Here is a 27,139-nt window from a genome sequence, read left to right as displayed (position 1 = left end):
CACCACGGCTGTATTCGAAATATGTTGAATATAACATATCAAATAAGTCCATGATGCTTGGGAATCATTATTACAATCTTACACATTTGTAAGTCTGTCACAGTGTTCTCATCTGCTGCCTCTCATTGCACCACTCACTATCCTTATAGACCGAATCAATGTGATGTTTGGTAACACAAAAATCACTTCCGAATGGACAAATTACTTGAGTTGATTTAATTGGGGAGATACGTATGTGGATTTGGCAAACTTGTTTATTTCTGTTGTCATTTTCAGCCGTAACTGTAAAGTTTAAAGATATATAGTTAAACACTGTGATCTGACCTGGCTGATGTTTCTGCTGTGCTTATTCTCTGTACTGTGTTGCTTTGCTAGCGTCTTTGATAAACCAAATCTAGCGTTACAAACAGCAACATCTCTCTGCCAGTCGGACTAACTGCTAGTTTGGGTGGTGTCATTTCCTTTAGTCTGTGGCCCAACAGGTAAATTAGGTCTCTAACCTAATGTTAGTAAAAGTGTTGAAATATGAAAGCATCAAACATGCATTTTAGATGAATTAGATGAGAGAATATCCAGTTGTTCCTCATCCCCATTTGCTCAGCACCGTTGTATGTACGGGACACAGAAATGCAGAGTTAACTGCATAAAATAAAGCTTTTCAGCCTGTTTTGCATCATTATATAATAGCAAAATGGGATAAATGTGTTGACAAATACGCAGTATTTTCCACACAATACTCTTTTGCATCATATTGTTGGAAAGCATCTTGTGACCCTGCCTGAGGGGTCTGACCCTCTGGTGTCGAACCACTGTTTTGATTTGCTGTTTCGGAGCTGAAATGTTTTTCCACACTGTTCACTCTGACATTTTGTCTGTTGTGTTTGCAGTGACTAAGGGAGGGGCTTGGCATACTGTTCTGCAGCATGGAGAAGGAAGATCTGAAGGTCCTCAACAAAGGGGAAGAGGAGGAGATGGTATGCCTCTTTTTTTATTTTACATCAGTGCCAATGTGGGAATTCATGCTTTCCGACCTATCAGACTGCAGCCCCTTTTCTCCTTCCACCCTTTAGGAGCTGCAGGGCTACCGTTTGTGTCGTTGGCGGCTGGCCCTTGTGGGCATCGGGGTGCTGTGTACAGGGGGCTTCCTCCTCCTGCTGCTCTACTGGATGCCAGAGTGGTGCGTCAAATCCACCTGCAACCGTACCACAGCCCGTGATGCCGAAGTGGTATTGCTGCGCTCCACAGTAGGTAGAACGTAGAACTGCAATAATTAATCAATTACTCTACTTGGATCATTGATTAATCATTTTAGTCCATTTTAAAGCAAATATTCTCCGGTTTCAGTTTCTTAGATGTGATGATTTGCTGTTTTTCTTTGTCATGGATGACCATAAATTAAATGTCTTTTAGGTTTTGGGCTGTTCATCGCACAAAACAAGCTAATTGAAGACATCACTGTTGGCTGTAAATGGCATTCATTTCACGATCTTTAAAGATTTTATAGACTTAACAATAGGGTTGGGTATCGTTTGGGTTTTTTCAGATACCGGTGCTAAAGCGATACTTTTAAAGCGGTGCTGGTGCCTAAATGGATACTAAAATAAAGAAGAAAAAAAGAGCACAGAAACTACAGTTGTGACGTTTAAGATCATGATTTATTAATAATCTAATAACAATAACTTATTTCACCAGTAAATTGCTGTTAAACGACAAAAACAACCACCAGATTGGAACAGGGTATTTTACAATAACTTTTAAATGCACCATGAGGCTACCAGTTTCATTCAAGTAAACATACCGTCTGTGTGGTTTTTCTGACAACGGCAGCTGCAGACTGTTACGTCCCGTTGTTGGAATCCTCTACAGTGAAATACAGTTGCACTTTACACCGTTTAGCTGTCAGCATTTTAATCATGTTTAATTTAGTTGCTAGCTAACGGTAGGCTAACGTTACCTGCTGCCAAGTGTCAAGTGTATATGTTAACTAGCGTCAAATGCAGCGATGCTTCTGTTGCCTGTGACTTCCGTTTCGGAGCATCAGAGGGCAGCGCAGGCATTTAAGTGGCACCGAAATGAGGCACCTAGATCCGTGTTGCTATTCGGTCCGGTAGATACCGGTTGTTAAGGCACCGATGCCGTATTAGCACCGGGTCTCGGTACCCAACCCTACTTAACAATTAATCAAGAAAATATTCGGCAGATTAATCGATAATAAAAATAAGTGTTAGGTGCAGCTTATTGAAAGCTAAGATGTGAGGTTTTACTATAGGCAAAAATGGAAAATAGAAACCTCAAGCTCTTGAGCTTTTAAAACCAATATGTTGTAATGTTACTGTAAATACATTTTGTGTGTGTGTGTGTGTGACACCATTTGCACATTAATCCATTTATGTGGCTGTTGAATTTTAAATAACCTCATTAGGGTTAAAGCATTAGGAGCACCCTTCAAGTGTAAGCATTTTGCTACTGCTCACTTCTTAGTGAGTAGAGTAGGGTTAGGAAGGGTAAAGCAGGGTCTGAAAATAACACCTGCAAAACACCAAATGCAGTTCAATATTTTAAGGTGGCTACATAAGGGCCATATGCTATATATATATCTGGCCTCCTAATGTTTTTACACAGGCTTCCTTGACAGAAATGTACTAAAGACAGCAGTATGTGTTAAGATTAGTTAATAATGAAGGGGGTTATGGGGTTAATGAGTGAAGGTCCCTCAAAGTCCAGTACTACAGCTTTGTGTGTATTTGTTTGACTAGGACGAGTTCCGGCGCTGGTTCCTGGCCAGGGTGCGAGTGATGCTGGCCCCAGGGAGTAATCCCTTCCACAGCCTGGAGACCCAGACCACCTCCCCTTCCTCCCTTTCTCTGGCCAACGGACATACCCCCCACCCCTCTGATGGCGGCCACGCTCAGGAGCTCATCAGAAGATATGCCGACTACCAGCCCACACAGGTAGGCACCCGTCTCCACAATATACTGTATTTCTCGCACGCACGCACGCACACACACACACACACACACACACACACACACACACACACACACACACACACACACACACACACACACACACACACACACACACAGAATGCACCAACTGGCAACCACCTATCAATGTTTTGTTTCCAAAGTTGATAGCAGGGTTGCCATGTTGGAATGTGTAGTTACCCTCCATACTTACGTTATGATAGTGATATCACAGATTGTTAAAGATATGTTCCATAAAACTGAATTCTGCCTTTGCCCCTTTTTTTTCGTTTAGGCACAGAGACACATGCACTCATTAGCCTTGCCGTCCCTGTGGGCACCGTCTATTAACCATGTTTATAACAAGGCCTTGTCCTAACAAAAACCTCAACAATACAAATTAATTTCCTCCAATTATTCAAATTGACGTTATTGGAATTATATACAGTCATGTGAAAAAATTAGGACACCCATGCTAAAGTTGACTAAAAAGAGGAATAAAAAAATCATCTTTTGGAAATTGATCTTAATGCCTTAATTAAAAAAATGAGGAAAAATCCAATCTTTAAGGACACCAATTTTCTTTGTGAATGAATAATGTATCGTAAATAAATAAATGTTCTTCCTTAAAATACAGGGGGCATAAGTAAGTACACCCCTATGTTAAATTCCCATAGAGGAAGGCAGATTTTTATTTTTAAAGGCCAGTTATTTCATGGATCCAGGATACTATGCATCCTGATAAAGTTCCCTTGGCCTTTTGAATTAAAATAGACCCACATCATCACATACCCTTCACCATACCTAGAGATTGGCATGGGGTACTTTCCATAAAATCATCTCTCAATGCAAATCAAACCAGCTATTAGGCTAACTGAAATAAAACCATGCCAATCTCTAGGTATGGTGAAGGGTATGTGATGATGTGGGGCTATTTTAATTCCAAAGGCCAAGGGAACTTTATCAGGATGCATAGTATCCTGGATCCATGAAATAACTGGCCTTTAAAAATAAAAATCTGCCTGCCTCTATGGGAATTTAACATAGGGGTGTACTTACTTATGCCCCCTGTATTTTAAGGAAGAACATTTATTTATTTACGATACATTATTCATTCACAAAGAAAATTGGTGTTCTTAAAGATTGGATTTTTCCTCATTTTTTTAATTAAGGCATTAAGATCAATTTCCAAAAGATGATTTTTTTGTATTCCTCTTTTTAGTCAACTTTAGCATGGGTGTCCTAATTTTTTCACATGACTGTATGTTGCACTTTGTGAAACTGCTCGTCAGTTTCCTTTTAAATGTACTTTGTTTCTTGCCTTTTAAGCATGTGGACAACAATACAGCAATGCTGACATGACTTTCTCTGCCCCTCCCCTATTGTATTTCCCTCAGATTCGCTATTTTACCTTCCATAGCACAAAGTATTATTGGAACGATGGGTTGCAGAACTTTGACGTTTTTACGTAAGCATTCTTTGATTATCTCCAGAAATTCTATGTGCTATTTTTATACCAGTTTGCAGGCACTTCTGCTGCAGAAACCCCCTCCCTTTCAGGAAGCTAAATTGGTTAAGGGTTTTATCTGGCAGTAGGTGTACAGTAATACACAACAGTAATGATAACTAACTCATAAGAGCTGTAATGTAAAATGAGAAAAACAAGCCTTTGCATTTACAACTGTATTCAATGTTACACTAACGTTGCTAGCACGGTTATGTGTAATCAAAAGTGTTTACTTGTCTTCTGCTTTGACCGATATTTCCCCTACAGCGGCCTGGATGATCTGCAGGTCAGCTGCTCCACCCTCCACTCAGAGCACAGTGCAGGCCTGACCAGGAACCAGCAGGAGTACAGGTAACATCTTACCTGTTTGAAGGATAGGTCACACTGCTTTAGACAGCCAGACAGAAGGGTACAGTTTTTTTTCTGACCGATAGCCGACCCTCGTTAACCGATCATTAACCGTTAAACGACAAGCAGTCAATGGAGTCCCAGTTCACCCGTCCTGGTGGCTCGGACATACTTTCCGCATTCCGTGGACAGATGATTAGGACTTGTAGCGGTTGCTCTGCCATGTTGTTCCGTGCATTGTCGTGGGCACATGCAGCCACTTTCCTGGAACAAGAACAGCTGCACAGCTGACAGAAGTCCACAGCGGTCGGCGGCGTGAGCCTGTCTCCACCACATCCACAAGGTTGTCAGCTGTGTGTCTGCCTGGCATGCTCTGTGTGTAGGACGGCCGATTTAACCCGCTAGTCCACATCGGTAAAATGGCATGTGTCAAGTAGCTCTTCGCTGTGAGTGCCATCCAGCAGAGAGCCACGAGCAGAAAAAAAGAGCAGCTTAAATGCAACTTGCTAGTGCAAAGTTAGCACCAACAATAGGGGTGCACGATATATCAACTCAATATCGTTATCGCGATATCACGTTGCACGATATTATACCGAAAGTCTTGCGATAATTACGCGATATTTTGTTTGCGTTGCATCCCGCCCGACATGTACCCAAAGAGTATAGAAGCAACAAGAGGCGAAACTCAATAGAACGTTGTGTTACATTCAGTCCAAGATGGCGGAGCTGCATTTCCATTGAGTTTAGCCTCTTGTTACGTCTATACTCTTTGATGCACCTCTCGAAAAATACACATCACTTGGTAGCGTTGTATTTCCTGGTTCTCCTTCTCCATAAACAACATGAAATCAAGGAGAAGGTTAACTTTCCCTGCTCCAGATTTCCCCACGTGGTCAGAAAAAACAGGGGAGACACTTTGTTTCTCTCACTAAGACTCTAGGGTCACTACTCACTCCGAAGAAAATCGCCGTCACTCTCTCACTTCTTCCTCGCTCTACCACACACACCCACACACACATGCTCGACGCACACACCAGAGCACGTATAAACATCAGCTGCGTGGAGCCTCCGCAGAACCATAAAACGAAGCGATAGAACACAAAAGTAAGAAAATGAGTGTTGCTCTGGGAGACGACGAAATAACTTGAAAGGAAACTTTAGAGGCCAAAGTAACCCTCCAGTCACATTAGCTACAAAAGAGAGCGACATGCACTCGCTTGTGGGCGCTCCTGGGCATGCCTAGCCTACCCCTGGTTGCTTGGCAACAGTAAACAGAAATTCTCCGGTGCTACCTTAAACCACGTCTTAAAAGTTACTTCAGAGGTATTGTTAAGTCAAAAGAACGATGTTTTTGGATTTAAAAGTATTTATTTCTCGATAAAAGTAACACAATATATGAGATTAAATGCCAAACATATCGGATATATACATAAATACGATGTCCTGAAGCGTTTTCCGCCATCTTGAATTATTTTCTTCGACTTGAGCCACTCACATACGTCACGCTGCCCTCACGCTGCCTTCACTCTGATTGGCAGTCGCTCGTGGCCAAACGGCCACTCCCATTGAAAATGAATGGTAGCTGTCTCTTGTAACTAATGTGACTGTAGGGTAATGCCTCCTCCTCGGTAGCTTGGAAATACTTTGGCTTTAAGCCAACAGATGTGCATTGCATTGTTTTTTATACTGTAGTGTATATACAACCAGTAAAACATGTCCTGTTCTCTTTATTTATATATTTTATACTGTCCAACCTGTAAAACGTGTCCTGTTCTGTAGACACATGTTGGACCAGTCCAATATGACTGTCTGTTGAAATAAACCTTGTGTTGTAAGAAAACTTGTTTTATTTGTTATAAATCTATTTTGATGCGTTTTCCAATAACTTTGGTAATTTTACATATGTTTAAAAATATCGAAATTAATATCAATATCGCAATATTCATTATCGATATCGCAATATCACATTTTTTCAGTATCGTGCACCCCTAACCAACAAGCTAACTAGCAGTTAAGAAATAGATTTTATAGCCTATTTTTCGTTTACAATGCACAATGTTTTTAATAACTTTTTTATTTTTGTTTTTAACTGATTATTATATTATATAATATGTATGTGTGTGTATATATATATATATATATATATAAATATATATATATATATATATATATATATATATATTAATTGGTCAAAATTCTTATTGTCTGTTAACAGTTAAACTGTTAACATCCCTAGTAGCTGCAGATTATTATTGTACAGAGCCTGGATATATATCCATATATTTAAATGGGAGGAGGAACTAATCAGAGAAATCTGGTATTTTTTTAAATGAAAACTGGTACTGACACACTAGGCAGACTAAGAAGAACTAGTGGTGACAAAGGCCGACTGTGGCGTCCCCTTATGTCGCCTGTGTCTTGGCCAAAAAATTACACTTAAACACACCGCAAAGACTGCAGTCGACGTCCAACTAGCACACAAGTTTTGCGCCTGTGTGAGAGGAAATAACGCCATGCCAGAAGACGGCGGTAATCCATTCGTCATCCTATTCAAATTAGCAGTTTTTATTATACATCCATGGAAGCACTGGTGTGTAACCACTTTAACCTTTAATGGTATATTGTTGTGCATCTCTGCTATTGTGTATGTGTGTGTGTGTGTGTGTGTGTGTGTGTGTGTGTGTGGGCGTGGGCATGTGTGGATCTGGTTCACACTTGGCTCATGGATATTTCTTTTACCTCTTGCCAGGAGACTGTTCTTCGGAGTGAATGAAATTGCAGTGAAAGTGCCTTCTGTTTTCAAGCTGCTTATCAAAGAGGTAGGGCCCAGTTTGCATTAACACAGGCAGCATTTTCTTTTACTCAGAGTTTGAATTGTCCCTGAATGAAAGACACCTTGTCAACTTGTGTGCTCGTCCATTACAGGTTGCATACCTACTAAGTTCAGTTTCAGTTCAGTTCCTGCAAAAGCAAACATGTCCATCCAACACTAATGGCGTTTTTCCTTTGCATGGTACTTGCTCGACTCGCCTCGACTCTACTCGCCTTTTTTGGTTTTCCATTACGAAAAAAGAGTCCCTGGTACTGGTACCTGATGTAATAGAAAAACGCCATAACTAATCTACAGTATCTAACTTTTACTCTTTCACAGCTAGTAGACATAGAGACCTTTCCAGTTACGTGCATACTTATTAAGGAAACTATTTGGGATATCTACTACTGTATTTCTACAACAGGAATGTATGTACAATATGTATGAGGTCTGTTGGTAAATACTACACTAATACCCCCTGCAGACCAACACAGTGATTTGGGTAACATTACCCAATGGGTTAGTCCCACGCTGCCTCTTTGGTACTATTATTTAACACTTAGTTTGTGGTATCTTATCCCTACACCTGAAACACTGCTAAAATACCTGCACATGTAACACCAATATATCTCAAGCTACATAAATAACTACATCTTGTAAATGGGAATTATGTGGACATATGGGAACTTGATCATTTGTATTAAGCAGATTTTTCCCCTCAATGTCCTGGTAGCATCTTGGTCATGTCCTGAAGTAAACCTCTCTGTTTGTAAATTCATTGTAGTTTTGTCTTCATTTTCTCACCTCTGCATTTGCCACACTAATCTCTCTCTGTCTCCTCCTGCAGGTACTCAACCCTTTCTACATCTTCCAGCTCTTCAGCGTGATCCTGTGGAGTGCCGATGAGTATTACTATTATGCTGTGGCCATTCTTTTCATGTCGGTCATATCCATAGCTACCTCTCTGTACACCATCAAAAAGGTGAGCTCCACAAAACGTTGAGACTCTTTATCAATCCAGAGACATTTATCTGACCTCATAGTTATGGCAAGACCTAGTTAAATGGAATTGGAAGAGAAAATTCCTGTTTCTCATCTGTTTTCTTTGTTCTTTCTTCCAGCAATACGTCATGCTTCACGATATGGTGGCAACTCACAGTGTTGTCCGTGTGTCTGTATGCCGAGCCAGCAATGGTTTGTCAATTTATTTATTTTTATTTATTTTTTGAAGATGGCCTCTTTCAAGTAATTTTAATAGTAGTACACAGCATGGTTTATTCTATTCCTGCTTCTGATGAGTCCTTTCCAAACCAAAACTGTGTGTGCCTTCTGTGCTTGGCCAAACTCAATTACACAGTCATCCTGCTTTGGCTGTCCTCCACATAGCTGCTAGAGTGGAACAATGCAGACTTAGAGAGAGTGTGTATGTTAGACAGCAGGCATAACGTGTATACATTTAAAAGCACTCTTTAATAGTTCTGCACATGCTTTTGTATGTCTGAACTCCTTTTTAAAATAGGTGATTATGTCTGCAGAGGTGATGCATGAACATTGGCAGTGTCATCAGATGTCTTATAGCCAATTAAAGTTAATTCCATCAGTTGGCCAAAGGACAAAATTAAACTCATGCTCAGAATGAGTTAGAAACATTGCCGTGGAAGTTTGTACACCGTTTATACTTTTCTTTATGCATCCATTTGCTGCACAGACCCCTGCTTGTGATGCCTCAGGTTTTTTCTTGCTGCCTAGAGAGGCGTGAGTAATGAGAAATGTGCTGAACAAGACTCTGGGGCTCTGACACCCAGTATATCTCCTTTCTCACCCCCACATTCACCATCTGCTACTGTTGGCTCATTTACACACTTTTCACCTTTCTTCACACATCATTTTCTGTCTTCTATTTTGTTATCCACACTGCACTCCACCTGTCTGTATTTAATGCACACGTTTACCTTCTCCACTCCTCCATTGCACCCCCCTTCCTGGCAGAAATTGAAGAGATTTTGTCTACTGATCTGGTGCCGGGTGATGTGATGGTCATCCCCAGCAATGGGACCATCATGCCATGTGACGCCGTGCTGGTCAGCGGCACCTGCATCGTCAATGAAAGCATGCTCACAGGTTAGAGGCGACATCTGAAAATTTAAGTTGAACGAGAGAGAGACTCTTGGAATATTTGTACATACGTGACCGGAGAAGACTCCAAACAGCAAAATGCTTTTTTTCCAAGCAGCCGGTCCTAATATCAGTCTCTGCCCCATCAGGTGAGAGTGTTCCTGTGACAAAGACCAACCTCCCAAACCCCTTGCCTGGGGAGAGTGGGGAGGAGACTGACAGTGCCTATAACACAGAGGAGCATAAGAGACACACACTCTTCTGTGGCACCCACGTCATCCAGACCCGCTTCTACACAGGCGAACTGGTCAAGGCTGTGGTGGTCCGCACAGGTAGATCTGTAAATTGGTGTAAATGTCTTTTGAGTTTTAAAGTGCCCATATTATGAAAAAATCACTTTTTCTGGGATTTGGGATGTTATGTTGTGTCTCTGGTGCTTCCACACACATACAAACTTTGAAAAAAATCCATCCATGCTGTTTAGAGTGAGATACAGTTTCTGAATGTGTCCTGCCTTCAGTCTCTGGGTGAGCTGTTCAAAATCGGCACGGCTTGTGACGTCACAAGCCGAAACGAGCAGGCTAACCGCAACCATTAGCTCGTAGCGTTAGCGTTAGCATGCTAACGCTAACGCTAGCATGCTAACGCTAGCATGCTACCTCATTCTCAATAGCAAAGCACTGCTACAACACACACAAGTTCACCATAATCTACAAAATTACTACTACACCTTCATTTAGAAGTCTCCCAGCTAATCCTGCCTTGTAACTGACCGAAGTTGTAGAAACAGCCTTTCTTTTACTGTCTATGGAGCTAGCTAGCTGACATGATCTACATCTGAGCTACTGCGCATGTGCGAGTGCAATCAAAGATAGTACAGAAGAAGAAGAAGAAGAAGAAGAAGAAAAGAGGTCTCACTCTGTAGCTAAAACAGAGACCAGGTGAAAAGAGGATCTGCAGCAGTGAGAGAGAGCGGTACAGTACAACTAAAATATGGTGTTTTTTGAAAATTAAACCATGTAAACCTATTCTGGTACAACCTTAAAATACAATTATGAACCTGAAAATGAGCATAATATGGCTGCTTTAAGTTTTACTGAGAGACACGACTTACTATATGAGAATTGTATCTCCTGATGTAATCCTACTGACATGCTGACCCGATGTGTAATGACCTCAGTCTCTTGCTGGAGATGCTACTTCCATAGAGTGAGCTGTACTTAACGAAGTTGACTGAAATACAAGGGTTTGTAACAGACTTACAATAAAAAGACTGTTATCTAAAGACACAGAAATCCCAGGTTCTACTGCTGCTCATTACAAGAGAAACGCAGCATTTCAGAGGTCTGAAATATCCCTTTCATTCATATTACTTGCTTTGCAGTTTAATCCTTGTTCGTCACAGTTCAGAGACCTGAGTCCCTGTCTGAAACGAGTGTAAGGTCAAATATTTAAAAACGTTCCACTCAGAACTTTTCATAACAACTTCTTCACGCAGGTTTCAGCACAGCCAAAGGCCAGCTGGTGCGCTCCATACTTTACCCAAAACCTACCGACTTCAAGCTGTACCGTGATGCCTACCTCTTCCTGTTGTGTCTGGTGGCTGTGGCTGGAATTGGCTTTGTCTACTCCATCGTCCTCAGCATCCTGAACAAGGTAATCTTGGAGGTGACGAGCAGATTTAACAAATGCCAATGTTCTGATTTTGAGTTACATGGGTTCAGACTTTCAGAAGTAAAGGGAGGGTGAAAATTTGTTATTTCGCTTTTCCTTCCCTTGGTGCAATATTGTGCAAAAGCTTTTTTAACAAAAAACAGCATTTCTGAATCCCAGTGTGCTGCAGAACATGAACTGTTTGAGACATTAGTTTTTCCTTCTCTGTAACGCTTGTTGTATGATTGCAGGGTTGTTGTGAGATTGTCAACGGATTTAGAGGATCAGTCATTTGAGTTCTTGCTCTGGATTTGTTATTAAAATGAACAATCAGAGGAGAAATATGCGCCGGAGAGACTGTACCACACTGTTCCGTTTTAAAAGTGGCTCTTGACAGCTTATGTTGGGAAATGTGACACATAGACTCTCAAACCAGGATTTTAGCTGCCCCTTCAACCAATGAGTGAGCGTAAACTGAGAATCATTACCAGTTTAAGAAGTGCTGATTTATCGCTGTAGAGGTGGTGATCAAAGACAAGTGATTATCAAACATACAAAGGTTTCCTGACTTTTTTTCTTTCTGCCTGCCCAGGTGCCAGCTAAGACCATCATCATAGAGTCCCTGGACATCATCACCATCACTGTGCCACCAGCGCTGCCAGCCGCCATGACAGCTGGCATTGTGTATGCCCAGCGACGCCTCAAACACCTTGGCATTTTCTGCATCAGCCCACAGAGGATCAATATCTGCGGACAAATCAACCTGGTTTGCTTTGACAAAGTGAGTACTAGTTGTTGGTATGACTGCTGTTTTTGCAGTGCAAGTAGGCACTTACCTTACATATCGCTGAAGAAGAGAAGTTTTAATTAAATACTCTATTGTCTGGAGTCCAACAAGAAAGTACACACCTGAAACAAACAAAATATAAAGAAATATACACAGTGATATGAATAGTAATAAGACTGGAATAATTTTAGTAATTAGATTTCAGAAATTGGATTTGATTGTATTTGATTTGATTCAATCAAACTCTGCTTCTAAAGTTCTGCTTTCTTTCTGCGTGCAGACTGGAACTCTGACAGAAGATGGGTTAGACCTGTGGGGAGTCCAGAGGGTTGAGAATGGCAGGTAAGCTGTATCAAACGTGGAACTTCCACTGTTTCAATGCATTTCCGCTGCATCCCAAAGAAATCTCAGGCCATTGTGTTAGTTAGCCATTGCTGTGCTTGTATTACTTTGCCGATTACCTGGTGGAAAGGGTTTGGAAAGTACTGGTATATCTTTTTCTGAAGGTCTCATTTCCCTCATTTCTATTTCCTCCAAATGCTAAAATCTTACTGATGATGAACTGGGATGATTGTGTTGTTATTCAGATACCAGAAGATATCAACAAAATCTTCAACCAACCAGTGTCCACTTATCAAATTTGTTATTCTGTGTACAGTAATACAGTTGTTTGTCAGATATTGTAATGTGCAGAAATATTGAGTGATGGTTATTTATTTCCCTACATTAAGACTAGTAGTTATTGATTATGAGGTTATGTTTAGAAAAATGATGTGCATATTTCTTAGGCAAGAATTAATGGTATACATCTAGACATTGTGGTGCAATGCTACTATATACTAGTTTTTTTTTATTTTTTTTAATTTATTTTTTTTTATACACATGTCATTGAAATTCATTGCTTATGGAATAATTTTTATTCTCATCATGTTAATATCACATAAAAAATAACTGTTTCTTTTGCCGCTCTAGTTTCCACCTGTCAGAGGAAAATGCATACAAGGAAAATCTCGTCAAGTCCCAGTTCGTGGCTTGTATGGCCACCTGCCACACTCTTACTAAAATAGAGGGCCAGCTGTCTGGAGACCCGCTGGACCTCAAAATGTTTGAGGCTACAGGCTGGGTGAGTTGTTCTGTATCTAACCAAAAGCATAATGTTGGTCAGGGAAGCACAGTGGGGAAAGTTATTAGTCAGACCACGCTTAATGAAAATGAAAGAATTCTAAAGAATCTAAAATATATTTATTATGTAAAATATTTTTACCAGGGCTGTTAATCGATTATAGTATTTAATATTAATCGATTGATTGAATGATTGTCCATAGTTAACTCGCGAGTACATGTAAATACCTTTAGTAGTGTCGAGAGAACTATCTGGAAGGGCTTTGAAACTAAACTTGCCATTCAAAAGACCCTTTATCCAGTTCTGCTCAAGGAGGTTTGTTTCTTTTTTTGGGGGGGGGGTTCACGGATCACAGATCACCCTCTCCATGAACACCTTCAGCACACCGCAGGATGTGCTAACTCTACTGCGGCGAGCCAGATGGCGGGTTTGGTGATCCCCTTTATCACGGAGCACTTTAGCTTTCTGCTAGCCATCCACAACGTTACTGCTGCATTGCTTCCTGATTTTCTAAACTAAGGAGCAATCCAAGGTGCAAGCATGTTCTGTGATTTGGTCACAGAACATGCTTGCATTAATCATGCGTAAAAAAAAAGGAATTTACGTTAACTCGTTATTACTGCATTCATTTTTGATAGCCCTAATTTTTCTACTGTTCTAATTCTTACTGTTGTTGCATCAACATTTTTCTGAACCTTATTTTTCTCTAAATTATTGCCTGCCCAGATCCTGGAGGAGGCCACTGAGGAGGAAACATCTCTTCACAACCGTATCATGCCCACTGTGGTTCGACCCCCAAAACAGCTGTTGCCCCCAGAGCCTGCCGTATCACCAGAGCAGGACATGGTATGAACTTCAACCCAGTCGTTCAGCAAGATAACCACAGGTCCTCAAAGTCTGAAAAATGTCAAAAATCAGATCTTTTCAGTACAAACATTAACACTGAAGTACATACAGATCTATCAATCTAATGATATTAATACAATATTAGAGCTGGAGTGCAGTTTTTGGGCATTGTATATTCATTCTTTGACTTTTTTATAGTACCATTTTAGCATATTGGCTATATTTAAAACCAACATATTATTGTGCCTTGACGCAACATAAATGGACACTACCACCCTAGCATAACAATAGCAACGTTAGTAATACTGACAATGATTGGTTTATTTGTTTTACCGTGACCCACTCTGCTCTTTTTCTCATTCTAGGAACTGTATGAGCTCTCGGTAAGTAGCCTTCTTCCTTTTTGAAAATATACTCATCAAATTCCTCTGTTTCCAGCCGAATGAACAGTTCAGATTTTAAAGAGCAGTAAAATTGAGCATAAATAGTGGGCTTCTATTTACTAATGTTTGCAAGTTAATGTAAAAGTCTTGACAGTCTCCTTGACATGAATGAATCTGTTTTTGTGTGTGTCTGTGTGGGTGTGCATGTGCATGTGCATGTGCAGTCCGCGTATGAGATAGGTATTGTGCGCCAGTTTCCCTTTTCCTCAGCACTCCAGAGGATGTGTGTGGTGGCTCGTCTGCTGGGGGAGAAACGTATGGATGCCTACATGAAGGGGGCGCCAGAGGTGGTGGCTAGTCTCTGCAAGAAAGAGACAGGTGAGGTGTCTAGTAACTGTAACTATGGTGGCTATGGTCGTGAACAGCACTGAAAAGTATTATTCTTAAGGATACACGATACATTAGTGGACGACACATTATTGGCCGATAACTACGATAATTAGATTATTGTCATTGTTCCGATAATGGAATTTCAGTCGATAATTATGTCCGGTAGCAGAGTAGGGGACCACTGAAAACCCAGCCCTGAATGTGGATTTCAATGTCTCTGTCTGTGTCTTTGCAGTGCCAGAAAACTTTGCAGAGATTTTGGAGGGCTACACCAAGCAGGGTTTCAGGGTCATTGCTCTGGCTCATCGTCGACTTGAATCCAAACTCACCTGGCACAAAGTCCAGAACATCAACAGGTAGCGTACTGCATATTGTTAAAATGGTTGCCTTTGAACTTCATTTTAAACCTATCCAGAGAACTCGGAAGCTTTTTTTTTTGCGTTCTACATTACACTGTCGACATTACACTGTCAAGCTGCATTCCTCTAGTCTATGACATATAAATAAATAAATAACATTAGGTGAAGGGGATCTTGTGTCAAATAAAAATTCTTTGTGTACTCAAAATGTAAAAAAGTCATTTACTGGGATCAAATGTATGCAAGTCCCTCTTGTATTTTAGATATTTTGATCTTGGCACATAAGTACAAATGTGTACTTATTTTTCTTTAAATTAGGGATCACATAGAGGCAAACATGGAGTTCTTGGGTCTGATCATCATGCAAAACAAGCTGAAGGCAGAAACCCCAGCGGTGCTGCAGGACCTCCACCAAGCCAGCATCCGCACTGTCATGGTTACTGGTGAGACCATGCACACATACACACATTTACACAGGCTTTAACTAAGCTACTAATGGCATCAATATATGGCCATTAAGTAGAACAAACAAACACACAGACATGCAGAAGAAAACATACAGTGCACATGACACACTATCTTCAATCCATGCCTCTCTCTGTGTGTAGTTGCTTAAAGCTCATGTATTGATGCAACACAGGCAGCATAATGAGTTTGGTAATCTGCATATTGGCCCTCAAAAGATTGAATCCCTCTGGTATTTACTCAGCTGTACCTTTTAATCTCATCTAATAACTTTTCTAGGCTGCTCAGTGTAACTGGCACAAACTAACTCCAATATCTGCCAGAGGATTGTTTTTACTTCCTTGCTTGGCTTTCACCTTATCATCTGTCTACCCATACTAGATACATACTAATATGGGCTGATGAGGAATGGATCAGAGAAAATCTTTATAATCCATGTGTATTTGTGAGAAAGGTAGAGGATAATAGGGAAGAACAGAGTAAAATTAAACAAAGAACAATTTTTTATCTAAGCTTGACACTGTATTAACATCCCCTGCCCATATATAATACAAGCTGCTCATCATAAAAGAAGTAATGGATTTTCAGTGGGAAAAAAATGCAAAAAAGGAAATGTGTGCTGTATATTAACATTCCAGGTGACAACATGCTGACCGCCATCTCTGTGGCCCGGGACTGTGGAATGATTCCTCCCAAAGACACAGTCATCATTGCTGATGCCCTCCCTCCCCATGATGGACAAGCTGCTAAGATCACCTGGAGATACGCCGAGAAGCCGAGCAAGACCTCTCACCTGGAGGTGAGGCAATGGGGCGAATGCTTACACAAATACTCGCACAAACACAAAACTCACAGAAAGAGCAACCAATGAAAAGGCTTGCACAATCAGACACAATAAAACGTTGCATGTAGGCAAACACACTTGTGTTTAACTGTCTCTGAAACCAGTTGAGTAAAATCTTTGAGGTCAGTTGGCTGCTCTTGACGACCACTAATTTAGTGGGAGGGACCACTATTTTCCTTCCATTTCCTCTTATTGTCGGTCAAAGTAAGAGCCAAGCAAAATGTAACATATTTGTAGGTAGCTTGATTCAGCAACTCGTATGTTGTATCTCGTACTATGTTGTCTTCAAAGGTGTGCTGCTTATCAGTGACATCTTTTCCAAAGTCCAAACACACATATTAGTTTTGAGTGATATCAGTCATGAATCACTTGGTATAATAATATTAATAATTTACTGATAAGATGAGTACACAAAGGTTTTTTTACACTTAAACGAGAGAAGAAAATTTGAAACGATCTGGTTTAAACTGCCAAGAAATACTTTTTTTACATAGTGCAATCCAATATAACAGCTGAATAATAATATATGACCTATATGATATATAAAAATGTAATTCTTCATTGTTATTAACAGTCTGAGAAGTTGTTTCAACTCTAAAGTTATTGAGGCAACCTTACAGTATATTGGTATCTTTTAATGTTTTGGCTCTAATCCATACTTGCATTACTTCAACAGGAAGTGAACATCAGTCTGGAGGAAGTGTGCCACGTAGATGAGCCCAAAACACAAGAGCTGTACCACTTTGCTATGAACGGAAAATCGTTTGCTGTCATCTCCGAGCATTTCCCTGACATGCTTCAAAAGGTATGAGGCCTTTTAAATGAGAGTGGACACCACTGCAACTTTTTCTGTAACCGGAGTAGAAATATTAAAGTTGCTCCTACTGCTCTTTGGGTAAAATTCTCTCCATGATACCTAATGTGTGTGTTGTTATGATCCTGTGTTCTGCCTTGAAGCTGGTGCTGCATGGGACAGTGTTTGCCAGAATGGCCCCAGACCAGAAAACCCAGCTCATTGAGGCGCTGCAGGGCGTAGAGTAAGTATTAATGCTGAACACACGTAGCGATGAACAATTACAAATTACAAGTCGTCCAAAGTTTATTGAAGTATTACATCCACAATATATGGCTACTTGCCACTGAGAGTGTGTTAAATAACCAACAGCTCTACCGCTGTTTTTTTTTTGAGCACCGAGTCACTGCTCTTCTTTATTTGCTCACAGCTACTTTGTGGGGATGTGTGGAGACGGAGCAAACGACTGTGGGGTATGTACATCCACTCAAAAGTGATTATCAGTGTGACAATAGCAGGTCAATGGACATTAATTGATTGCAGTCTGGACTAGGGCTGCCCGATTAATCTAATTGCAATCGCGATGTGACTCTGTGCGATTACATAACCGCAAAAATTGTGCGATTTTAAGAAAACAAAAAGGTGTGCTGTTTGTGTGACACTCTGTGTGCACTGCAGTTTCCACATTGTATAACACCCGTCACTTTACCAACAGTTTTAACAACAGATGAAGCCACCGTGTCTTAAGAAGCTTAGTGTTTACTATTAACTCACTTTACATTGTCTTTGCTATCTCTTTTTCCTCTCGCTTTTCTCTCACACAGCCGCTACGCAAAGTCCGACACTGCTCACGGTCGCTCTCTTCTCTTGCTTCACCACTCAGTCACTGACGTCACTCACTCGCCTGCCATTCTCGCTCTCACTAATGCCTGATTTATGCTTCTGTGTTGAATCTACGTAAAATCTGCCCTCTGAATTACGCTTCACCATGGATGTATTAAGTGTGCCCCTCGTAACAACATCCACAAAAGATGACCAGTGGCCCGTCAGTCTGTTTAGGTTGTAGCGTATGTCGTGTATGGTCACGTGAGTATCAGACGTGTAGAGGGTTTCAAAACATGCAGACGAGAAGAAGAGGTTGTACAAAATATATTTTATAACTTAATCACTAGTTATTATATTACACCCATCTTGAATGTCATCATTAATAAGGGCATATAAAATGTATGATTTTAATAAGAATTTGTATTTTTGTTATTTTTCTAAAATATTAAGTTATTTTAAAAAGTATTACACGTTTTTGTTTATGTATTTCTTCTTATGCTCGTTTAACTTTGTATGTTCATGTTAAAAAAAATACACATTTCAAAATTTTAGTAGCTTATTTTCTGCATTTTCCTTGATAGTCAAGTAAACTCATGATACCATTATATCGTAATCGCAGTATTGTAAATTGCAATGTAACTTTTTCTGCAAATCATGCAGCCCTAGTCTGGACATACTTTATATTTCTCACTTTCCTCATGCACAGGCTCTAAAGAGGGCTCATGGGGGCATCTCTCTGTCAGAGCTCGAGGCCTCAGTAGCCTCTCCCTTCACCTCCAGGACCCCCAACATCTCCTGTGTCCCCAACCTCATCAGGTTTCTCTTTCCTCCTTATATTTGTGTGCCCCACAATACATTCATGGTACTTTAAAAGGGCTTTTTTTATGTTCATTTGTGTTTTTATGGCTACATGACATAAAGTTACTTTACAGTTTTTCTTGATTGCTTTGACACAGCAGTCAACTCAAACTCCACATTTTCAAAACAGTTTACACACAGGCCGAAACAGTGGCACTGATGGTCAAAATGACACATTTTGTTTGCAAAAGGCTCTAACTGTGCCAAAACATTAAAAATATGCAACAAAAGAAAATTTTGCCTTCAAACAACACAACTTGTAAACAAGTGTATGAGCTCTTCCAATCAACCATTACACAGTGGACAACAAAATATAAAATACAGCACTCAGTGGGAATCAGTGCACCATTGCTTGTCACTGTAGCCAATTACTGTACGCAGCTTTCATGCCAGTGACATTTGTTGTCAAATTTGCCTTCTTGCAAAGATTTGGATCCAGAATCAGAAATGCTTTGATGCAAATTTTATTGATTCCATTGATTCTTATTTTCAAACTGTGGCTGAAAACTGAAATACTGTAAATATTACATATAATACATGTAAACCAAAATGATTTTTATTAGAGTATAAGAAATTAAGAAAATAAAAATAAAATCTATTACAGTAAAGTATAAACATCTATTACTGTAGAGTATAAGAAATAGCCACTATTGATACTTAGTCTCTTCTGTCTTGATGATGGGGCCACATGACCTAACCCTGCAGACTGACTGCTAGTTGAAGATTTGTGTGAAGGAGTGTCAAACAGGTGCTTCAGTGATTTCATACTGATGGAGGTAGTTTCTAATAGTTAGGAACAAATGGTTTCTGGTTGGTTACCATAGCTAAAACAATGGAGTTTGGACTGCTTGAATGACATCCGTGTTAACTGTTCTGCAAAAGGGTGGGGAAAATGTGTCAATCCAATGAGAAAGGGTTAACACATTTGCAAGAGGTGTCTTCTGCTCTGCTGAGACCGTGATGATGAAAACCGAGTGGATCCCAGTTTCTTTAAGCAAGTCAAAGCAATCAAGAAAAACTGTAAATGTTGGATGGAGAGATGAGACAGTGTTTGCTTGCTTTTATAGGGAGGGGCGTGCTGCTCTCATCACCTCCTTCTGTGTGTTCAAGTTCATGGCCCTCTACAGCATCATCCAGTACATCAGTGTCACTCTCCTTTACTCTGTACGTAATGCTGCTTCCACCATAAATATTAGCTGAGGAATTAATGAGAAATACAGTCTCTGATCTGCGCTGTCTGTTGTTTTTGTTTCTTAGATCCTCAGTAACCTTGGAGACTTCCAGTTCCTCTTCATCGATATTGCCATCATCCTCCTCATTGTCTTTACTAGTAAGTACAAGAACAGTAACAAGGATAAGGTGAAATGTTTTTTTTTACCATGTGTTATGTGCTTTTATTTCTCTTAACCTATATCTTTACTTGCTTCCTCTTCTCCCCACCCACAATGTCTGTTTTCTGCCCATCTTCATCATTTTCCCTGCTCCTCTTCAGTGAGTCTGAATCCAGCGTGGAAAGAACTGGTGTCACGTCGTCCCCCATCAGGTCTGATCTCAGGGCCGCTGCTGTTCTCTGTGCTAACCCAGATCCTCATCTGCTTGGGCTTCCAGACCATCACGTTCCTTTGGGTCCGACAGCAGTCCTGGTACACAGTTTGGACACCACTTACAGAGTGAGTACCTGCTGTCATTGTCGATGTACCTCAGCCAAACAAAAATAACATTACAACATATTTGTTAACTAGATATGATTTGTGAATAATCACATATCATGATTTAGTGGCCTTCAGGGTTCAGATGGGAGGCGGAAGCGCCACAATATGACAATTCTTGCGCGAGTAGTAGCCTAGCTGAGCAGGCCACGGAGCTCCGCGCAATTGTTGGGTTTGCCCATTCTGTGCTACTGTTGAAACATGGTGGACTCTGTGGAAGAGGACCCACTCCCAACGTAGATATGAAGGGCTCATTCTAAGCAAACAAAAATAATGATTCTTAGTTTCAGATGATTATACACTAATGAAAAAATAGTTATGAATTTTATATTCAATTTCTGCCAATATAACCCCCTTAATCCTACACACTGCTCCTTTAAATAATTGCCATGTGCACATATTACTGTATTTTGACTACAGACTGAAAATGTTATTTGATTGTTCTTGAATTGAACTCTCCTCTCACCCAGTGCCTGCGTCCTGTCATCACATGTTAATGTGTCTGACCACAACGACACAGAAGTGGACGACCACAACATCCAAAACTACGAAAACACCAGCCTCTTTTATGTCTCCTCCTTCCAGTATCTTGTTGTTGCCGTCGTTTTCTCAAAGGGCAAACCCTTCAGGCAGCCTAGCTACAAGAATTGTAAGAAACATGCTTCTCAATAAATCGGTCCTAAAATAGTTATCAAGTTACTTTTATATGTTATAAAATTGTTTGTGTGTGTTTGTGCTTGTGTTTTCTCTCCCCAGGGCCTTTTGTGCTGTCTGCCCTGAGTTTGTATGTTTTTCTGCTTTTCCTCCTGTTCCATCCTGTCAAAAGTATTGACACGTTTTTAGAGGTAAGAAAACTTCAAACACAAGAAACATACCGCTTTACTCGGCTCTGGTGTAGACTGCAGCTTATTTTATTGAGCTTTTTTGTCGACCTCAATACTGTAATATTTTGATATAATATAAAGTCCCAGTCTGTAATTTCATTAAGATGTACCCAACTGAAGTGTTAGAGATACATGAAGCCTTAAAACAAGGCTGTCTTGCTAATAATCTCTGAAGGTCAGCGTTGTATCTCTTTCTCTCTCTGTACAGATTGTTTGTGTTCCATTTGAATGGAGGGTAAAACTCTTCCTCATCATCTTAGTCAATGCTGCTGCTTCTGTTTTGGTGGAGGTAAGACACACACTTCAACACATGGTAACAGTTGATGTTTTTCTCATGTTCAGCTTTTGTTTTTTTCATGCAGTGTACTCATCTTTGTCTCATTTAGCTGGGCAGCAGGATCGATCTTGTGTTGTGAGAAGAATTTATGTTGTTAAATGAAAATGTTCTTTTCTTTAAAGTGACGAGACAAACTGCAGTATCTGTTATTGTTAACGCTAAAAGTATGTGAATGTTTTATTGGTGAAATGTTAACATTTGTTGGGCTTTTGGAAATCATCAAAGCAGCATACTTTGTGGTGGATGGGTGCTCTTTAAGAAAATAATGTATTGCTGTACCACTGCATGATAATAGATAGTTCATGCTGGCTTGCCACACAGTGTATCAGTATGTCTCTGCCTTCTTTTAGATGACTGCCCTTGCATACATGTACTGCTTAGCAGACACCATAGATGCTGGTGCTTACTAAACTTCCATTGCACATTCCTTAATCATTTTAAGTTAATTAAAATAAAATACCAAAATGATTTTGCCCATAATTAAAAACTTTTAGCAGTTTTGCAGTATTTTGAGACAGTAGTTTCCATACACTCTCTTCCTACTAATTTGTTTAACCTCATGTAATTATTTATGCACAACTTGATGGAAGAAAATAGTTGCCACACACATAACTTAAAGCTTTAATACATTGTGGCTCTGCAAAAACAATTGAAGACCTCTATGCAACAATTGAAGACCTCTATGCAAAAAAACAATGCAGAACTTATGTGAAATCAAGTTAGCATCTCTGTAATTCTTACCCCTGCCCACTACGCTATTTCATAGACCTTCATCCTTGACATCGTCTTATGGAAGCTTGTGTTCAGCCGAGACAAACAGGGCAGCTTTGGCGTCACTCCTGTCGCTCCGACACCACAGGTTGGGAAAATCTGACACATTTTTCTTTAGCCCTTTCATTTTCCTCTTGTGTGGTGTTCCCTCTTCTTTCTCTAATGTTCCTCTGACGGAGCGCACCTTTCTATTGTAACTTCTAACCAACACATGCATGTGCTCTCCTTCTGGTGTCCCTCTGATGGGCCTTCTGTCCAGGACTTGATAACAGTTGCAGTTTTACTCCAAACCATTCTGTTCTCCAGCTCTGTTTTGGGATAAGCTTCATAACTGCTCTTAAAGACAAGTAATTCACTAAATAACATTCTTGCTTAAGCTAAAAGCTATTTTGAAATTTGGAGCTACTGGTGGTCACTTTTAAACACGTTTAAATTGAGATAGATGGGTTTATGACTGGGAAGTAATTAGTTTATTTTGAAGCTTGATGATCAAGTGAATGAGTAATGCTCTACCTCCTTGAGAAACCACCATATAACCACCTTGGCTTTTACCACCTTTAGCAAGGTTCTAAAGGTCCTACTAGGGCTGGGCGATAAATCAATTTTATCGATTAACTCGAATGTGTAGTTAACGTTGATTTGTTTAAATGAAAATCGATTTGCTCCTTAACATCCGCCGACGCTCCCCTCTGGGCTCCCGTAGCTCCGAACGGGCTCAGCCCTCCCTCCGCGTGTTTGCCATAGAGATACACAAACAACATGGCAGCGACAGGGACTAACATTAATTCTTTTCTTAACTAGTCGTTTCATTACTTACTTAACCGTAATCTCCACCGAAATGACCGGCAGCTCGCGGTGCTCTGTCCCCGGCTGAGAGTCACCTATTCTCGGATAACTGAACCACCAGCTACCGCTGACCTGAAGGAGCACCATGCGGGACACCAGAGGCGGTGTTGAGGAACTCTTTTGCGGCTCAACACATCTACTAAATGCCGCTGATACGACCGAGCTGTGACGGAGGTCTGTAGCGGCTTAAACATCTAGCAATCGCCGCTCTGTAGCACGGAGCTCCTCTTCAATGTTTGTTTTTACAGGTTTTTACAGGTACATTCAAGAGACCATGGGATGTTAATGTACGTTACTCAGCAACAGGTGAAAATAGGGGCAAGGTTGCGCAATAACGTTAAAATGATTTGAACTTTTAGCGAGGAACGAGAAGTGAATTACCTGTATGTGTGAAAACAGCTTTAAAAAACAAAAAAAACAATGGTAGGGAAAACACTCAAACCAATTTATATTTCCACAAAATTGGCATGAATGAGCATAATGGTATACATGCCCCATGTGTGTGTATGAGTCAAAACAAAATAAAGTTAAAACTTGTTTTGAACAATTTCTTTGTCATCTGCAGATTGATTTTAAGTAGGGGGAGAAAAATCTTAAATCTTAAATCGGATTTTTTTTTTTTTAAATCGGGGATTTTATTTTTAGGCCATATCGCCCAGCCCTAGGTCCTACTAAGCTATATTTGCTGCACTAGTTTCCCTATTAAGTCCTAGATAACTATGTCTTTCAACTCTGTCAGTGGTTCATATCAAGAATATTTCAAATCGAAGCAAGCTAGCCGTAAATGTCTTTTCCAATATAACTTTATGGAGAAATGGTTGAATCCATTTATCTGCTGTGGAATCCTTTGTTTGTTTGATCTTTGACTCCATCAGCTTGTTTTTAGGGAGTGGGCTCAGTCTTTAAGCTGTCTATAAACTGTTATCATACTGCATTTTGTTTTTGAATGACTTGCATGCATGGATTATTGTTGCAATTTACCAGTGTAAAAATATGCGCCTACATTTCATCCAAAAGGCTCCTCCAGTTTTATATTTTGCATGCAACAGTTATATTAGCATGCCACTGTCAGATTTGCATTGGTCAGTAATAGTGTTTTAGAAAACCTGAACAAAATATGACACCAATTTGTGGAACCTTTCATCCCTTTATTTCCTTCTTTCTCTGGTATCTTTATTTTATTTTATTTTTGTTTATTTTTGGGGTTGTCGTATTTTCAGGGTGCCATTGACCTGCGAGCGTACAAGTGTCTATCCCGGCTCTGCTGCCCAAGCAAGATGGCACCCAAGGCTCGCTACATGCATCTGGCCCAGGAGCTCAGTGTGGACCCCGACTGGCCTCCAAAGCCAACCACCACCACTGAAGCCAAGTCCCTCCCAGAAAATGGCTCCTCCTATCAAATAATGACCAACTCCTAGCACCCCCCACAGCCCCTCACAGTAAAAAAAAATCTATCCCTTTCATATAGGAGACATGCTAGCATCTGACACGTGTTCATTGAATGCCGATCCAAATGAACTGTCAGAGGATTATTGCTTGTCATTACGGTTCACAGAGACTTGCGTCAAATACTGTAGTTCCAGAGATGTTGCAAAATCCTTAGGTTTGCACATTAAGGTTAAGTTTCAGTTCTCTCAGCACTCTCTCTGGCACAACCACTCGCACGCTCTCAGGTCTCTCTAATAAATATTATATAAACATCAATAATTCCAAAATCCTAATTGCAATTTTTGTTCACCAAAGCTGAGCAGCATTCAACTTGGGGTAGGCTTGGGGGAGGGGTGATAAGCTATCTTCTGACATTCATGTGCTGTCAGAATTGTCATGTAATAGCGTCTTCAGATTTCATTAGCAACCACAGTACAAGATGTCAATTTTAGACAAAGAGTAAAATTGCGGAATATCATGTCTGAGCCTTTCAGAATGCTCACCGACAAAAATAGAATGCGGAGAAAGGAAGAAACAGATGCTAACCTAGAAGAGGGGTTGTACTTTGGCCATCTAGTATGACCCACTGTTACTTAAACTGCGAGTAAGATAATTGGTCAAAAAAGAGTGTGGACGAGTTAAAGGAAGAGGGTGAAAGAAGTTTCAATGATCTGATCGTTTAGTTTTTAAAAGCAGCAGCAAGTCCAATCTATGTTCGTGTTTCTGAGCAGCCACCACCTTACTTTCAGGACATTACACAGTTAGTAACTTGTTTCACAGGTCTACCCTGTTGTAGGTGGTGCAGGCTCTGATTGCTACTATGTAGTGGTCTTAAAGTGGTTTTATACAGTTAATAAACATATATAGTCATTTAATGAGCTAGCATTACCACCTGGCAAGCACTCATTGAATTTATTGAAAGGATAGCCCCTTGAGATCTAGCATCTCATTTTCAAGGGGGTCCTATTTGAGAGCATGGAATCATAACCAAAAAAAAAAGCTTTAAAGCTTACCATTGAATGAAATTACTCACTTGAGAAACCAGTAATTAAATAGTATTTTTAAGCAAACTGCACGTTGTAGGAGATTGAGGAATCTTGGAACAGCTTCAATCAACTTGTTCAGTTGCACACTCCAGGCAGAAGCTCAGAAGTAAATGTAAATAATGATAATATAGTAAATTAAATTGGGCATTTACAGATGTAAGATTTTGAAACTGCACAATAAGTGTGAAACTATTCAAGTTTTTTCAAAGCAATGGGACACTTAGAGTATTTGTAAATCTGCTGTCAGCACCGTAATGTTGCATGGCCAATCTTACTGTTGTTCCTGGCCACTTTTCAGTTAAACCCTTGGAAATTTAGAAAATGACTTGAAATGAAAGTGTGCTATAAAAATTGCAAGCCTTAATTACAGAATACAGTACATTATACATCAGATTGATGATTGAAACTACAAATTGATAAACGCAGAAAGTAATCTAAGGTTGCATTTTCCTCATAATTTGGCCAAAAGTTTCATACACAGTCAAACATTGCGGCTTGTAAAAAGTAAAGGACTTAAAGAGAAGAGCGAGGGAGACAGATGTGCTCAACTTCCCACAACCGCAGGCTGGGACCTGTGGCAGGATCTTCATTGTGTTTGTCAGTTTGTCAGAGTTTAACTTTTTAGGGTTTTTAATAAAGATATTATGAAGAAAAGGAAAAACAGAAAAAAACCCTGACAAAAAGATTAATTTCATCCATGCTTTTTTAGGAATGCTACTGCATTCATTGGTCTGTCCGTGCACCAACCGGTCAACAACACTTCATAACAGGATACCTCAGCTGTATTTATCCTAACATAGCATGCTAACACACAAAATGTTAGCATGTACGTGTTAGCATACCATGCGTGTTAGCATACCATGCTAACAAGTCTGATAGGGAACATCACAGCCTTTAAAAGCCATTAAAAAAAAAATGCTGGTTATCGTGGACAGTTAATTGAATGCATGAGACCATACAAATCAAAGCATCCTACATTTACAAACTCATGTCAGATTGGCTCCAGAAAGCCAGCAGCACTACTTACATTTATTTTTCTTTAAA

The 27,139-nt window shown here is 40.1% G+C and overlaps 1 protein-coding gene and 1 long non-coding RNA gene across 5 annotated transcripts in view; both read left to right on the top strand.

Moving 5' to 3' along the window:
* atp13a3 (ATPase 13A3) overlaps window positions 1-26,048 on the top strand; it is a 40,880-nt gene extending 14,832 nt beyond the window's left edge. For 2 of the 4 annotated variants that reach the window (XM_031307073.2, XM_036006985.1), the window contains 32 exons: window positions 888-974; window positions 1,071-1,244; window positions 2,757-2,951; window positions 4,364-4,434; window positions 4,741-4,824; window positions 7,571-7,640; window positions 8,481-8,615; window positions 8,755-8,827; window positions 9,623-9,754; window positions 9,898-10,080; window positions 11,247-11,404; window positions 11,994-12,182; window positions 12,469-12,530; window positions 13,161-13,311; window positions 14,038-14,157; window positions 14,523-14,540; window positions 14,765-14,918; window positions 15,166-15,286; window positions 15,608-15,732; window positions 16,393-16,553; window positions 17,275-17,403; window positions 17,556-17,635; window positions 17,822-17,864; window positions 18,923-19,032; window positions 20,142-20,238; window positions 20,332-20,404; window positions 20,567-20,744; window positions 21,254-21,432; window positions 21,540-21,628; window positions 21,876-21,956; window positions 22,771-22,863; window positions 24,842-26,048. In XM_031307073.2, coding sequence (XP_031162933.1) covers window positions 924-974; window positions 1,071-1,244; window positions 2,757-2,951; window positions 4,364-4,434; window positions 4,741-4,824; window positions 7,571-7,640; window positions 8,481-8,615; window positions 8,755-8,827; window positions 9,623-9,754; window positions 9,898-10,080; window positions 11,247-11,404; window positions 11,994-12,182; window positions 12,469-12,530; window positions 13,161-13,311; window positions 14,038-14,157; window positions 14,523-14,540; window positions 14,765-14,918; window positions 15,166-15,286; window positions 15,608-15,732; window positions 16,393-16,553; window positions 17,275-17,403; window positions 17,556-17,635; window positions 17,822-17,864; window positions 18,923-19,032; window positions 20,142-20,238; window positions 20,332-20,404; window positions 20,567-20,744; window positions 21,254-21,432; window positions 21,540-21,628; window positions 21,876-21,956; window positions 22,771-22,863; window positions 24,842-25,039 — 3,777 coding nt within the window. In that variant the 5' untranslated portion in view covers window positions 888-923 and the 3' untranslated portion in view covers window positions 25,040-26,048. Of the gene's footprint in view, window positions 1-887; window positions 975-1,070; window positions 1,245-2,756; window positions 2,952-4,363; window positions 4,435-4,740; window positions 4,825-7,570; window positions 7,641-8,480; window positions 8,616-8,754; window positions 8,828-9,622; window positions 9,755-9,897; window positions 10,081-11,246; window positions 11,405-11,993; window positions 12,183-12,468; window positions 12,531-13,160; window positions 13,312-14,037; window positions 14,158-14,522; window positions 14,541-14,764; window positions 14,919-15,165; window positions 15,287-15,607; window positions 15,733-16,392; window positions 16,554-17,274; window positions 17,404-17,555; window positions 17,636-17,821; window positions 17,865-18,922; window positions 19,033-20,141; window positions 20,239-20,331; window positions 20,405-20,566; window positions 20,745-21,253; window positions 21,433-21,539; window positions 21,629-21,875; window positions 21,957-22,770; window positions 23,350-24,286; window positions 24,556-24,841 lie in introns of those variants that run through there. The other 2 variants (XR_004898720.1, XM_036006986.1) reach the window with 2 other exon arrangements.
* Window positions 4,834-5,314, top strand: LOC116055243. The gene is made up of 2 exons (XR_004106245.1): window positions 4,834-5,174; window positions 5,205-5,314. It is a non-coding gene; the product is annotated as an uncharacterized LOC116055243 (long non-coding RNA).
* Window positions 26,049-27,139: the final 1,091 nt, after the last annotated feature.

The sequence above is a fragment of the Sander lucioperca genome, chromosome 11 (genome assembly GCF_008315115.2).
Source record: "Sander lucioperca isolate FBNREF2018 chromosome 11, SLUC_FBN_1.2, whole genome shotgun sequence".
Lineage (NCBI taxonomy): Eukaryota > Metazoa > Chordata > Actinopteri > Perciformes > Percidae > Sander > Sander lucioperca.
This window is presented reverse-complemented; position numbering and strand designations above follow the sequence as displayed.